The sequence below is a fragment of the Heterodontus francisci genome, chromosome 18 (genome assembly GCF_036365525.1).
Source record: "Heterodontus francisci isolate sHetFra1 chromosome 18, sHetFra1.hap1, whole genome shotgun sequence".
NCBI lineage: Eukaryota > Metazoa > Chordata > Chondrichthyes > Heterodontiformes > Heterodontidae > Heterodontus > Heterodontus francisci.
This window is the reverse complement of record NC_090388.1, coordinates 77,407,260-77,422,856: the sequence shown is the minus strand read 5'-3', so window position 1 is coordinate 77,422,856 and position 15,597 is coordinate 77,407,260. Positions and strand designations below refer to the sequence as shown.

General features: G+C 45.0%; 1 protein-coding gene across 6 annotated transcripts in view; it reads left to right on the top strand.

Moving 5' to 3' along the window:
• The window catches only part of svopl (SVOP-like), a 154,002-nt gene that overhangs the window by 52,304 nt on the left and 86,101 nt on the right, over positions 1–15,597 (top strand). The window contains exon 1 of one of the 6 annotated variants that reach the window (XM_068051047.1): positions 102–159. The exons of the other annotated variants lie outside the window; for them this stretch is intronic. Coding sequence (XP_067907148.1) covers positions 108–159 — 52 coding nt within the window. The 5' untranslated portion in view covers positions 102–107. Of the gene's footprint in view, positions 1–101; positions 160–15,597 lie in introns of those variants that run through there. 6 annotated transcript variants of the gene reach the window in all.

Sequence of the window (15,597 nt, the reverse complement as noted above, 5' to 3'; positions counted from 1 at the left end):
TCCCCTTTTCGGTTGTCGTGCTCTGGTCAGTAGTAGAACTGCAGCAGTCAGCCAATCAGCATTTCACTTGGATGCTTACTCTCAGCTGACTGGCACGGAGGGAAATCATGGAGATGTCAAAGAAACAATTTAAGGAGTTCACCAACTATAAGACTCAAGGTATTGTAAACATAAAGCACGATTGCAAAGTATGAACTTCTGTGATGAATGTTAGGCCAAGGAATTGTATGTGTAAGAGGGTGTATATTAACAAGGATGAGGGCAAGGCTGGCACTGAGCTGTGTCGGAAGCAAGGCAGTCAGTCTGGGAATAGGTGAGAAGCTTGTTTGAGAGAGGTTCCCTGGAAACAATGGAGAGTACAGGTAAAACGACCACCTACGTCCTGTAACCCACTAAACAAATAGGCTGACAGGCAATTAAACTGGCTGCCCAACATAGAGCAGGTAAGGCACATCACACCAAGCTTCGGAAGTCCCTGAGTGCTGGAGGTCTGTTGCTGACGTTGCACCTGTATTTGTTTAGAAAGCAGCGCAGGTGCTGCTGTAAACTAGAAGTGAGGTTGAGTTTTGTTGGAACCTTTCTGACAAGGGCACAAAGTCATCTTTCAAGGTTGGGAACGCTTCAAAGTTATTGTTTAACTGGTTTGGTTCATCCGCTCCATCAATAAGAAGCACTGATTCCTTCAACAGCAATACTAATTGAAGAATTAGGTTTTGTAGGATTTTGTTCCTGACACTTTCAGTGGCTAAAGGAAACCATTTACAAACACTCATCAGTTTATAACGAATAAAACACCATTACCAAAACAAACAATATAACTCGAGACACAGAAGAAAGCTTGGAAGCTCGGGCAACAATTAATCAGAAGAGGCCGACTGACCCCACTCACCTTTTGCGATTAGTTGTACGATTATTGCCTGGTCCTCTGTTCTGTATTTAACACATTCTGGGATTCACTCTCCACCATTCCCTTATGACAGTTGTTCAGGTACTCCCCAAACAGGGCCTCTCGATTGTTCTTTTTCTTTACCCTGTAGGAGGGGGGCCAGGCGCCTTCCAAACACCTGCCACGGGCTGAGATTGCAAGCTGAGAGCAGTGGGGAAATCAGATCTGGCAGTCTCTTTAGTTGGTGTGACCTAATTTCCAAATAACTCTAGTAATCCGTCTGCGGCATAGGACTTGTTCAGTGTCTGTTTTGTTTTCTAAACAATGTGCAAACTCCGTGGTAGAGTAATAATTGTGAAATTGATTCCTGTGATTTTTCTATTGCTCCTGATTTCTGCACAAATACTCTACGGCCACTTCTCGATCTTTTTGTGGACACACAGGAACTTTTTTTTTCATGAATTCATTCTCAGGAGGTGGGTGCAGCTGGCAATACTGGCACCTATTACTCATCCCTAATTGCCCCTGAGAAGGTGGTGAGCTGCTGCCTTCTTGAACTGCTGCAGTCTGTGTGGTTTGAGGGGTGAAGTTCCAGGAATTTGACCCAGCAACAATAAAGAAACAGAGGTATATGTCCAAGTCGTGTGTGTGACTTGGAGGTGGTGGTCTGCTACCCTTCTACTTCTAGGTGGTAGAGGTCATGGATTGACGAGTTGCTGCAGTGCATTTTGTAGGTGGTATACATTGCAGTCATGGTGTTCTGCTGGAGGATGGAGTGAATGTTTAGGTTGTCTGTGCATTAAATTTGCATATCTTCTCAATTATTTCCCACTCCAATCATCAGTGTTTCAGATTTGAATTGATGTTTTATACTCCTCTTTCTCTATTTTGAAGCACTGAGCTACCCAGGAGAGAGCCACTTGTGTGTGTAAACCCTGTCTCTTAGTTAACGTTATGAACTAAATCCATGATAGTTTTTTTAAAAGTCAGCAGAGTGGTGTAGCTGTGCTGCCCTAAACTCTGGTCCTCGTCCCAAGCCTTCACAGATGAGTTCATTCCAACAATGAACAGGACTCCAATTGATCAGGTGCTTGTTAGTTCTTGGTTGACCTGCTGTTGAGGGCTCTTTGATTAACTGTCTAGTGGTAGATATAACTCCAAGTTGTTGTTGTTCCTCAAGATTACAGCAGCCCGCACAAAAAGAAAGACTTGCATTTAGAGAGTGTCTTTCACGAACGTGGGACATCCCAAAGTGCTTTACAGCCAGTGGAGTACTTTGAAAGTGCAGTCACTTAAGAGAACTGGACTCGAGCAGAGATATTCAGCTCAGTAGCACCTGTTTTTTAAAGCGCTGATCGGCCTCGTAAAGCTCGAAAATTGGGTCCTAGATGCGTGCACACATTTGACAGGAGGTTCCCTGGATGTCATCTTGGAACAGTAGCTTGCACGCACATGCTTAACGACCAGCATGCAGAGCAGGTAGGTTATGACGTTAGTCTTGTGCGTAACGCTGATTGGACACCAGCACTACCAGTTTCAAATACCACATTTCAGCCAACCCCCCCTCTCAACCTCACACAACTGGACATGCGTCTAACAGCATGAAAGACCCCCCCCCCCCACCCCACACCACCCAGCCCCCACCAGCGCTACTTAAAGGAATCATGAACTACTTGCAGATGAGCTGCTGGATTACTTCCTCTGGCTGCTGGTGCAATTGTATGTACTTTTGGAGCTTTTCTATACTTGCTAAAGTTTGTATAGTCTACAAGGGAGTTTTCTGGCTGGCTTTGAAATACTTTTTTGGGTGCTTTAAAATCTTGTGCTAAAACAAATTGCTTCCAGATATGGGTTTCTTGGTCGGCCTTTCTCTGGGAATTGAGCATGACTGGAAGAATGAAGAGAGGCCACGCAGAGCAGGACAAGATGCTAGAGGAAGGGGAGAAAGGATCTCAGCTGTGGGTCAGATATATCAAGGGCCTTTAGGGAGAAATTCTCTTCTCTCAACTTCAGCAGCAAGCAGTGCTTCATTAAAGAGATTGTGACTGAGGTCTGCTAACTGCTGCAGCCATGACTGCAACCTTTAAAACTGGGCAAAGACTGCATTTCCTGTGCCTGTCAAGGTGATCATGACTCTTTAATTTTTATGCATTTGGCTCCTTCCAGGCTGCTGGAACACCTCACAGTTTGTGGCACAATGCTGTAAATGAGAGGTCACTGAGGCTCTCCACACAGAAAGACAGCTTCATCTAATTCCCTTTTGCCAGAGACATGCAGGCAGAGTGAGCATGTGGGCTTGCTGAGATTGCAAGTTTCTCCATGGTGCAGAGTGCCTATTAACTGCACGCACATTGCTTTGCGTATGCCTCATACAAACTCAGTCATTTTCCTGAACTGAAAATGGATTCCACTTCCTCAATGTGCAGCTGGTGTGTGACCACAGGTAGTGTATCATGCAGGTGACTACACGTCATCCTGGCAGTAGGCACGATACCTTCATTCTGCAGCAATCTCCTATGCCAGTTGCATTTCACCCACCAAAAACAAATCAAACTCTGGCTACAGGATACTAAGGGTTATCAACTCCTGATGTGGCTCGGACTCCACTCCCGAACCCACATACATGTTCACAGCAGGCCTACAGTGAGAGCCATGCTGTCACAAGCAATATTATAGAGCACAGCATCGGTGTCCTCTAACGATGCTTCCGCTGCCTGGACCACATTGGAGGAGCCGCATAGTACTCAGCTGAGCGGGTATCAAGATTTGTGGTGGTACGCTGCATGCTGTACAACTTGGCCATTATGAGAGAACAAGCCTTGGCACCACCTGTCAGGTAAGAAACTGAGAAACAGCAGGAGCACAAGGAAGAGGAGGAGAAGTGTTCCAGGAAGTGAAGGAACAGAGGCTACAATGTAGATAGCCCTTTTCTGCCCAGACTCTACGTGATCAAGTAATGCATGAATAATACTATTAACCTCAAGCAAAACTCTCCATTCACCAACAATCCCAAACTTTGCCTCTGCAGCCTCTTACTTAAAAGAGATTGAGGGATGAAGGAGAAGTGGGATGGTAGAAGAGGATATTAGCTATGCAGATGCCCTCATCAACCCCTCCAGCCCTTCAGTGGCCATGGCCTCAGTGATGCCCCTTTCCATGATGGTCACCCATGTCTTCTCCATGGGGGTTAAAACTTACAGGCATGCTTGTCTTTCACCAGTTCTTTCCTGCTCCTTTTGTTATGCACCATCTTCTCCTGTCAGAAGGAGGGAAGTGGGTTGGTGAGTGCTGAGCAATATGTTTGGGTGATGTGCCTGTCATGGTTGAATAGCTGCCACTGTGCGAGCTGAGAGTTGTGTGTGATGATTATTACAGTGCTAAGTGTATGATGGTGAGATAAAGAGTATGAATTGAAGAGTTGAGAATTGATTGATGGAGATTGTTGGTAGGCAGGTGATGGGAGTGGAATGAATTGAGCAATAGATGAGGCTAGTGTTGTAGTTAGTAGTATACAACATTTGAAGATGAACTCACTCACCTTCCCAAGTAGTGTGAGATCATTTAACTTCTTGGTGCTGAACTTGGCCCTTTGCCTAGTTTAGTCAATAATAAATAAATTTTTAAAAAAAGACATGAGGAAAGATTCTTGTGAGAATAATTTATTAAATTCAAATGCTTTGTGAATACAATGAATTCCGCCCAATTTGGCAATGAAGTGGTTTGAGAAAACTGGTCTGCTTCGTGCATTCTGAGATTAACTGATGATGAAAGCCCAGCTGTTGTGTTTTGGGGAGACGGTGAGGTTGGTATTGGGGAAGAATGATATCAAATGAGCCGAAGGGTCATTTTCATGTGAAGCTATCCTGTGATCTTGGGTAATTGGGAAGGATTCAAGATGTGACCGTTTTGAAATTCACATCTGACCTTTTAAACGGCACAAGTGGCTGTTTGAGATGAACTATTACTAGTGTGAGCCAGATCACATTGAACTATGATTTCACCTCCCCGCTCCCCCCCCCCCCCCCCACCCCCCGATTTCTCCTGAAGGTACTGACGTTTATTGGTATATGGGTACCATGACCACTGGAATCTCAAACAACTGGCCTTTTTTGATGTGAGGCAGTGACAACCCCCTTCCAGCCAAAACTAGGCAGGCAGGTGTGGTTATCAAGTTGAGGCCAGGATTATATCCTGGCTGGATTGAGGAGAGTGTCTGTGGTGCCTGCAGATTTTAAAATTGAAGTCAGTGGGACCGGAGCCAGAGGTCAGAGGGACATAATCCTGTCCTCAGCTTGATATTCACTCCTGGACCTTCCTACGAGTAGGCACCCTGCCATCCCTCAACCTATGGACTCTGAGACCAACTGTATCGCTCCCACTACTGCCACAGCAGCTGAAATGAAAAAAGCAACAAAAAAGAACTCTCATTCTGATGAATGGTCACTGAACTGAAACGTTAACTCTATTTCTCTGTCCACAGATTTTATAGCAGTGCACTTAGAACAGTGGTAGAATTGGGCAGAGTCAGCATGGATTTACGAAAGGGAAATCATGCTTGACAAATCTACTAGAATTCTTCAAGGATGTAACTAGTAGAGTTGAGGGGGAGCCAGTGGATGTGATTTATTCGGACTTTCAGAAGGCTTTCGACAAAGTCCCACATAAGAGATTAGCATGTAAAATTAAAGCGCATGGGATTGGGGGTAGTGTATTGCGATGGATAGAAAATTGGTTGGCAGACAAGAAACAGAGTAGGGATAAACGGGTCTTATTCCAAAAGGCAGGCAGTGCCTAGGGGTAACCGCAGGGATCGGTGCTAGGACACCAGCTATTCACAATATACATTAATGATTTAGATGAGGGAACTAAATGTAATATATCCAAATTTGAAGAGGAGACAAAACTGGGTGGAAGGGTGAGTTGTGAGGAGGACGCAGAGAGGCTTCAGGGTGATTTGGACAAGTTGAGTGAGTGGGCTAATGCGTGGCAGATGCAGTATAATGTGGATAAATGTGAGGTTATCCACTTTGGTAGCAAAAACAGGAAGGCAGATGATTATCTGAATGGCTATAAACTAAGGGAGGGGAATATGCAGCGAGACTTGGGTGTTCTCGTACACCAGTCACTGAAGGTAAGCATGCAGGTGCAACAGGGGGTAAAAAGGGCAAATGGTATGTTGGCCTTCATAGCGAGAGGATTTGAGAACAGGAGCAGGGATGTCTTGCTGCAAATATACAGGGCATTGGTGACGCCACACCTGTAATATTGTGTGCAGTTTTGGCCTCTTTATCTGAGGAAGGATGTTCTTGCTATGGAGGGAGTGCAGCGAAGGTTTACCAGACTGATTCCTGGGATGGTGGGACTGACATATGAGGAGAGATTGAGTCGGTTAGGATTATATTCGCTGGAGTTCAGAAGAGTGAGGGGGGATCTCATAGAAACCTATAAAATTCTAACAGGACTTGACAGGGTAGATGCAGGAAGGATGTTCCTGATGGTGGGGGAGTCCAGAACCAGGGGTCATAGTCTAAGGATACGGGGTAAACCTTTCAGGACTGAGATGAGGAGAAATTTCTTCACCTAGAGAGTGGTGAGCCTGTGGAATTCGCTACCACAGAAAGTAGTTGAGGCCAAAACATTGTATGTTTTCGAGAAGAAGTTAGATATAGCTCTTGGGTCTAAAGGGAGCAAAGGGTATGGGGCTAAAGCGGGAACAGGCTGAGTGGGATGATCAGCCATGATCATAATGAATGGCGGAGCAGGCTTGAAGGGCCGAATGGCCTACTCCTGCTCCTATTTTCTATGTTTCACAGATGCTGCCAAACCTGCTGAGTATTTCCAGCACTTTCTATTTTTATTTCAGATTTCCAGCCTCTGCCGTATTTTGCTTTTATTTTATTGGTTTTTAATGATCTCTGTTGAGGGATATATCTTGGCCAGGATGCCAGGGAGAACTTCTCTGCTGTTCTCTAATACTGCTATGGGATTCTTTTATGTCCATCTGAGAGGGCAGACGGGACCTCAGTTTAACATCTCATCCGAAACACAGCACCTCTGACAATTCTGCAGTGATTTAGCACCTTCCAAACTGTGAATAGTTTCTTTCACTGAAGATGTCATCATGTAGTTGCTAAAAAAGTTATCTTATTTAAATTAGAAAAATCAACCAAATCACTGTACTGTACATTTTCGTTTCTAAACAAAGCCATCTGATGCTGGTGCCTCAAGGGGGCGCTCTGATAGATGTGCCTAAGGATGCAGTATATCAGGCTTACCACAGTGTGGCAGCACACACACACACACCAGATAGACTTCATAAAGCACCTTGGAGGTGAAATCGGCTTTTTGTAGTGGGTAAAATGGCCAATACAGAATCGGTAGCCTGTATAAGTCAAAACCTTGCATAAAATGTTTGCCACTTAGTGTTAGGAAAAAAATTACCCAATGTCATGAGGAGCTGACATTTTAGACCAGCCCGGGTGTACTAGGTAGTAGTAGGTGGGTTCATCAATGAAGCATGCACATCCTTTGGGTAGGGTTGGCACCTGTGTTTCATTCATGTCAATGTGAAGTGATCAGCTCTTTAACAAGTTAATACCTCAGAACTGTATTGTCACGGGATCCATGTGAGGAGACATTCCAGTGGACACAAGTTAAAATGAGGATTGAACACAGGCACAATTTTCTTTAAAGGCAATAAAGCTGTGGATTATGATGGCAGGGAAGTGGGCATGATCAATGCATTGAAGAGCCAATCAATGCATTTGTGGAGAAAGAGAGAAAGGACTGGGGGATGTGGTGAATGGCTGAGCCAATAGAAGGCCCTCCAGTCCTGAGGTGGGAGCTGCCGATGTAGATAGGAGAGAGAGGGCATCTTGAAATGGAGGTGCCCTCTGAAGACTTTTTGAAAACGTGGAAGTAAAACTGGCCACAGCTGCCAGGCTGTCATCATGGAGGGGGAAGTCTGCCTCAGCAAGGGGCCTGACTACCAACTGGAAAATTCCACTCAGCATCAGCTCTTAATGATACCTAATTGGCTACCTGCTGATTACAGCTGGGTTGTTGATTTCCCTCCTGAACCGACATATTCCAAAATAACCCAGAGGTGGGAACCTTCCGGCAATCCAGTACGCGGCCAGTGATGTTGGAGAAACTTACAAGCCTGTTTGTGAAAAAGACACTGAGACTAGGATGCTTTGATGGAGACTATTTATTGCTCGTCACAGAGCTTACTACTCCACTCTTAACAACACCCAGCCAGTGCTGGCTCTTTATATATACATCGGAGTACAATTAACTAACACCCAACACCTGCTCACACTATTGCCTTCAACTACTAGGTATTTAACATCCATTAACAGAACTTATTAGACACTAATAAGTGACAGGAAGTTGTTGGCCCATGTGCGTCTGATCCTGCCTCTGCGACTGTTTAAAAGTGCGGTCCTAAATTTTCAGCATGAACCTGTTGGATGTCAAGGCCAAGACCAGCAGACTCGCTCTGTGCTTTAAATCCTGGGGATGTTTGACAGCCTGATACAATTATGAAAATTTTTAAATTTTCCTTTCTCTTTGTCAATAGTCAGAATGGGTGGGGAGTGTAAGAAAATCTACCTTTGCCACTGGACTGTTACTTTTGTGGATATGTTGGCGATTATAGGGGGAGTTTTAACTTACGAGTATGTTTGGGAACAGGCAAGGGGTTAGAAGTGCTGAAATTGACAGTGCGTTGGGAAGCTGGCTCCGATCCACTGACTTCTGCATTTAACTGCAGCGTGTTCGGCTGCAGGCTAATTTCACAGGTTATTTTCACTACTTTGTAGGTTTGTCCATCCAATATCCACTTCACAGCTGTGATCTATCAGATCAGCACGGGTGCTGCTTACGCTGCATTAGTTTGGACCTCAGATGAGGAACAAGATGACCAGCAGCCTCCTCCTCAGAGACCTGCTGCTCCACAGCAGACAGGGGCTGAGCAGAGAGGTGCAGCTCACAGGAGGCGATGCCCCCAACACAAGGTGCACAAGCAGAGGGTGAGCTTCCTGGACATGTGGGAAAACCAGTTCTCAGAAGGCTCAGGGTCTCATGTCAGATGGGTGGCAGACATTCGCAGCCTGCTGGAGTAGACCTGCTGCCAGATGGACCTGACATCCACACCTCACCAGTGGCTGCCTGTCACCACTGCCCTCAACTTCTTTGCCTCTGGATTCTTCTAGGGACTTGCCAGAGACATTTTGCTGGATCTCGCAGTCAGCTGCCCACAGGTGTATCACACAGGTGACTGATGCTGTGTTTGTTAGGACAGGCAATTACACTTTGTCACTGATGCCAATCAGAACTTGGGTTTGTGTCAGTGATTGCAAGTTTTTGGCAATGAATGTACCCTCAGATCACCCAGGAGTGCTTGTCAACCACAAGGGTTTCCACTCCATTAATATGCAGCGAGTGTGCAACCACAAAGATCTTTTTGCAGGTGTGCACAAGATTCTCAGGCAGCTACCATGATGCTTTCATCCTGCACCAGTTCACCCTTCCTGATCTCTTTGCACCTCAAAGCAGACTTACTGGCTCCCTGCGGGCAGACAAGGGGTACCCACTTAAACCGTGTGGCTGATGTCATCCAGGAGGAACAACCAATGAGGTCCAGGAGTGATACAATGAAATCCAAATGACAATCAGATGTGTCACTGAGCAAGCAGTCGGCATGCTGATGATGCAGTTTAGGTGCTGGACAGATTTGGAGGTGTCGTTTAGTATGCACCAGCCAGGATCTCCAGAATGGTCGCAGCGTGATGCGCTCAACACAACATTGCACAGCAGCGAGGTTTGGACTTTCAGCAGGAGCAAGATGTAGAGCACAGAGGGAGAGGAGGAACGTGTTGCAGTCAGTGCACCAGTGGCACACGTTGCTGCCCAGGATGGTCTCGTAATGGAGAGGGTCAATTAGATTGCACCAGTACATCCATCCTGCAGCCACAAGCTAAACCCACACCCCTTACCCCTCCCCTCCCACTTTGACCCAATATAAAACAGTCCTGTATTTAACAAAGGATCCCTTTCACAGCCACCTATTTCTCAGTGTTGCGTCTTATCTTACTGTTGTATGTTTGGTTTGTCTGCTGCCACCTTCAAATATTTGGTTAGTCTAGCTTAGAGAGATTACTGAGCTTTCAGAAATTTGAACATTAGCTCTTCTATAACATTCTATTTGCAGCTTTACACCGGTCTGTGTGACTCTTCTGAAGCCACACTGCATCTCCACCCCCCCCCCCCCCCCCACCCACCCCGGTCTCTCTCACGTATGATCTCTTACATCATGGTGGGAGGTATTCCTTATGCTGTCTCAACATTAACCCTTTCAGACCATTACACTACATACCCCACAAGTCTTTATCTAAATATATATTTGCATTCACTTATGTATATTTTTACATACGATCCCATCTCCCCCCAAGTCTCTGACATCACAGATTCAATCTGTCAGGATGCTTCACAATGCTCCCTGATCATGTTGTTGTCAGACATGGAAGATCAGTAGTCTTTCTCTGAACGCTTGTTTCTTGACTTGGACCACCTTTGGAGAAGGTTTACGAGACTAACACCTGGAATGGGCAGGTTGTCTTATGAGGAAAGGTTGGACAGACTAGTGTCATGCAGGCCCCTACCTGTCAAGAATGAGGCATTATTTCGCCACATGAACATTTAAAACTTAAAAATGTTGCTGGGAAGAAAATCGGTCTATCACAAGGAATTGCCAGGCCCCGCACAGGAAACACATTTTTTGCATACTAGCAGACAGTGTTGGAACAAAGGAACCAGTCCCTGCTTCTCCAATACACAAGACCTGGTCAGACCAGTTTAGTCACATGACTAACTGGCTGTTTGAATTTGAGCTTGCCACAGAGTGTTTGAAAGGTAGAAAGCTGTTTGCTCCTGGACTGAGGACATCTCTCTTCTGTCTGCTCTTATCTCGCTCTCAACAGCTTTGGAAACTATTGACATTTGAACACCAAGAGAGAAAAGTCTCCTTCAGTGAACAAGGTTTAAGAAGAATACTGGGCCCCAACGAAAAGCAAGAACTACCTACAAAAGGACTACAGTGAGCTCGAAGCACAGTAAACAAGAAACCCTTCTGATATTGCCTCAAACCTCGCTACTTTCTTCTCTTTTCTGTCTCTATTTGCATGGGCGTATCATGTATGCATGCTAACGTGGGGCATGGCGTGTATCCGTAGGCGTTAACCAAATTAGTGTTTAAGTTTAAAGTTTAATAAGTGGTGAATAAGGATTCACCAAGGGGGAGCTCAAAAGGAGGCATGTTTAAAATAAATCCTGTTACAATAAGTCCAGGAGAAGATTGTAAGAGACCCCTAGACACCTTTCTCACCTGGTCGTAACACTCGGCTTGTATCCGCTGGAGTTTAGAAGAATAAGAGGTGACTTGATTGAAACATACAAGATCCTGAGGCATCTTGATAGGATGGATGTGGAAAGGATGTTCCCCCTTCTGGGAGAATCTACAAGTAGGGGTCACTGCTTAAAAGTAAGGGGTCATCCATTTAAGGCAGAGATGAGAAATCTTTCCTCTGAGGGTCGTGAGTCTTTGGAATTCTCTTCCTCAAAAGGCGGTGGAATCAGAGTCTTTGAATATTTTTAAGGCAGAGGTAGATTGATTCATGATAAGCAAAGGGGGGGGGGGGGGGTGAAAGGTTATCGGGAGTAGGCGGGAATGTGGAGTTGAGGTGATGATCAGATCAGCCATGACCTTGTTGAATGATGAAGCAGGTTGGAGGGGCCGAGTGGCTTACTCCTGCTCCATGTTCGTATGTTTGTATGTCCATGTTAAAACTATCCCCCAAGACTAAGAAATAGTTAAGAAATCCATCATATGTGCACTTATATTGCTTTCATTTTATTAGTTCTGTAGTTAAAATCTTAGAATTAAAAAAACCTGCAAATGTAGCTTCCAGCCAATATCTATAAAATGTCAGCAAATTTTCATATAACACAGCCTTGGATAGAGTTATACAGCACAGAAACAGGCCCTTCGGCCCTCCGTGTCCGCGCCGGCCATCAAGCACCTATCTATTCTAATCCCATTTTCAAGCACTTGGCCCATAGCCTTGCATGCGATAGCGTTTCAAGTGCTCATCTAAATACTTAAATGTTGTGACGGTTCCTGCCTCTACTTCAGGCAGTGTGTTCCAGATTCCAACCACCCTCTGGGTGAAATGTTTTTTCCTCAAATCCGCTCTAAATCTCCTGCCCCTTACCTTAAATCTATGCCCCCTGGTTATTAACACCTCGGCTAAGGGAAAAAGGTTCTTCCTATCTAATCTATCAATGCCCCTCATAATTTTGTATATCTCAATCAGGTCCCCCCTCGGCCTTCTCTGCTCTAGTTACGACACCACCAATTTTCGTGTCATCTGCAAACTTACTGATCATACCTCCTATATTTATTAATGTACACTACAAACAGCAAGGATCCCAGCACCAATCCCTATGGTACACCACTGGTCACAGGCTTCCAATCGCAAAAACAACCTTCGGCCATCACCCACTGTCTCCTGCCATGAAGCCAATTTTGGATCCAAATTGCCCTGGATCCCATGGGCTCTTACATTCTTAACCAATCTCCCATGTGGGACCTCATCAAAAGCCTCGCTGAAGTCCATGTAGACTACATCAACTGCTTTACCCTCATCTACACATCTAGTCACCTCCTCGAAAAATTCAATCAAATTGTTAGACATGATCTCCCCCAACAAAGCCATGCTGACTATCCTTGGTTAATCCTTGCCTTTCCAAGTGGAGAGTAATCCTGTCCCTCAGAATTTTTTCCAATAGTTTCCCTGCCACTGATGTTAGACTCACCAGCCTATAATTACCTAGTTTATCCCTACTGCCCTTCTTGAATAATGGTACCACATTCGCTGTCCTCCAGTCCTCTGGCACTTCTCCTGTGGCCAAATAGGATTTGAAAATTTGTGTCAGAGCACCTGCAATCTCCTCTCTTGCCTTACATAGCAGCCTGGGATACATCCCATCTGGGCCTGGGGATTTATCCACTTTTAAGCCCGCTAAAACTGCTAATAGTTCCTCCCCTGCAATGCTAATTTGTTCAAGTATATCACAATCCCCGTCCCTGATCTCTACACCTACATCGTCCTTCCCCATAGTGAACACAGATGAAAAGTAATCATTTAGAACCTCACCTACATCCTCCGGCTCCACACACATATTGCCACTTTACTCCTTAATGGGCCCGACTCTTTCCTTGGTTATCCTCTTGCCCTTAATATAGTTATAAAATGCCTTGGTATTTTCCTTTATCTTGCCCGCTAGTGTTTTTCCATGCCCCCTCTTCGCTCTCCTAATTACTTTTTTTAAGTACCCCCCTACACTTTCCAGACTCCTCTAGGGCCTCCGCTGTTTTCAGCGCTCTGAATCTGTCATAAACCTCCTTTTTATTCCTTATCCCATCCTCTAGTTCTAATGTTCTCAGACACATCTAACTTTTTTTTCTGTACAGTAAATAGATAAGGTAAAAGCAAAATACTGCGGATGCTGGAAATCTGAAACAAAAACAAGAAATGCTGGATTCACTCAGCAGGTCTGGCAGCATCTGTGGAAAGAGAAGCAGAGTTAACGTTTCGGGTCAGTTCCGAAGAAGGGTCACTGACCCGAAACGTTAACTCTGCTTCTCTTTCCACAGATGCTGCCAGACCTGCTGAGTGAATCCAGCATTTCTTGTTTTTGAAATAGATAAGGTAGTTTGTTATATCCTGTAATTGTGCAATGCAGCCCATTTGAGTTTTGGTGCATCGAGCTAATAACCTCATGTAAAGCCAAGAGTGAAGGTGATGGAGGAGGTGATATAACAGCTTTTTAGCTGAGTTTAAAAGCAAGGCCATTGTAATGTGAGGTTCGGAGATATCTAAAGGGTTGAGATCACCCGACTGAAATGTAAGTATCTTCGACAGCAAAGCATCCTTTGTAACCTTGGTGCTGGCTGTGAGCATGCAACATTTAACCTTTAATAAATGGCAAGTGTTTGACTCCGTAACCAAGAATCCATCCTGAGCATTAGGCCATACAGTATTCTAAAATATACATTCCTAATGGATGTAGGTAAAACTTCATGTGTAAATATGAAGCATTTTGATAGAGTAGATAGGGAGAAACTATTTAAACTGGTAGTAACTAGGGGACATACATTCAGGCTAATTGATAAAAGAACAAGGAGGGAGATGATGAAATAAATTATGATCTGAAATGCCCTGCCTGAAAGATGATGGTAGCAGGTTTAATAATAACATTATAGGGAAATTCGATATATATTTGAAAAGGAAAAATTTACAGGGCTATGGGGAAAGAGCAGGCAAATGGGACTAATTGGACAGCTCTTTCAAATGGGCTGGCACAGGCACAGTGAGCTGAATGACCTCTTCCTGTGCTGTAAGATACTACTGCCTTGATATTTATGGAGAGGGTATGGGGGAGGATGAAAATGGCCACAGAACCTGTCAAGGCTGGGGATGAGGAGGTCCTGCTGAACCTAACTCATTATCATTTCTCTGTTCTGTTTCCCACCTTCCAACCTAATTGGCAGCCTGGCAAGCGGGGGGAGGGAGCACCAGTGGCAGAAGGCCACTGTCGGGGACCCTTGGGGATGGTCCCAGGCAACGAGGAGGGAGGATGGTCAGAGATTGTGGCAATTTGGAGAGAGAGGCCATATGGGCTGGGAGAGGGGGAGGGCAATGGGAAGAGGGAGAGGGCATCAGGGCGAGAGAGAGAAGACATCAGGGCTGGGGTGAGAAGGGAGAGAGGTCTTCGCAACTGGAGGAAGCGATCAGCGATTTTTGGCAGGGAGGAGGGAGAGGCTGCAATCGGCAGGGTTTAGGACCAAGACTTCCTTGAGGGGAGGATTCCTGCTTCTGGCTCACAAGGAGCGCTGGAAAAGTCATTTACCTTGTGGAGCAGGAAGCTCCCACCTCCCATTCACTGCCGAGTTTCCTCTTCCCTAGGAAACTAGTGCAATAGCAGTGAATTTTAAATCATGTCCTAATTGTATGCAGGGAGTGTGATTCAAATATGTTAATGAAGTGTCCCACCTGTCCACCGCTGTCATAAAGATGATGAGCACTTGCATGCTGAGGCCATATTCTCTGTATGTGAAGTCTTTAATCCCTCTCTCCCGTATGTCATGGTTGGGGGAGTAGGGTTATAGAACCATAGAATAGTACATCATAGAAGGAGGCCATTCAGCCTATCAAGTTTGTGCAAGCTATTTCAAAGAGCTTTCCAGTTAGTCCCACTTCTCTGCTCTTTTCCCATATCCTTACAATTTTTTCTCCTTCAAATATTTATCAAATTGCCCTTTTGAACACTATTATTGAATGTACTTCTATCACTGCATTCCAAATCCTAACTATCTGATGCATTAAAAAAATCTTTTCCTCATGTTGTCTCTGGTTCTTTTGCCAATCACCTTAAATCTGTGCCTTCTAGTTATCAACTCTTCAGTTATTTGAAACAGTTTCTCTTTACTTACTCTATCTAAATCCTTCATGATTTCTAACACCTCTATCAAATCTTCTCTTAGCCTTCTCTGCTCTAAAGAGAGCAACCCTACCTTCTCCAGACTCTCCATGTAACTGTAGTCCCTCATCCCTGGAACCACTCGAGTAAATCTCTTCTGTACCCTC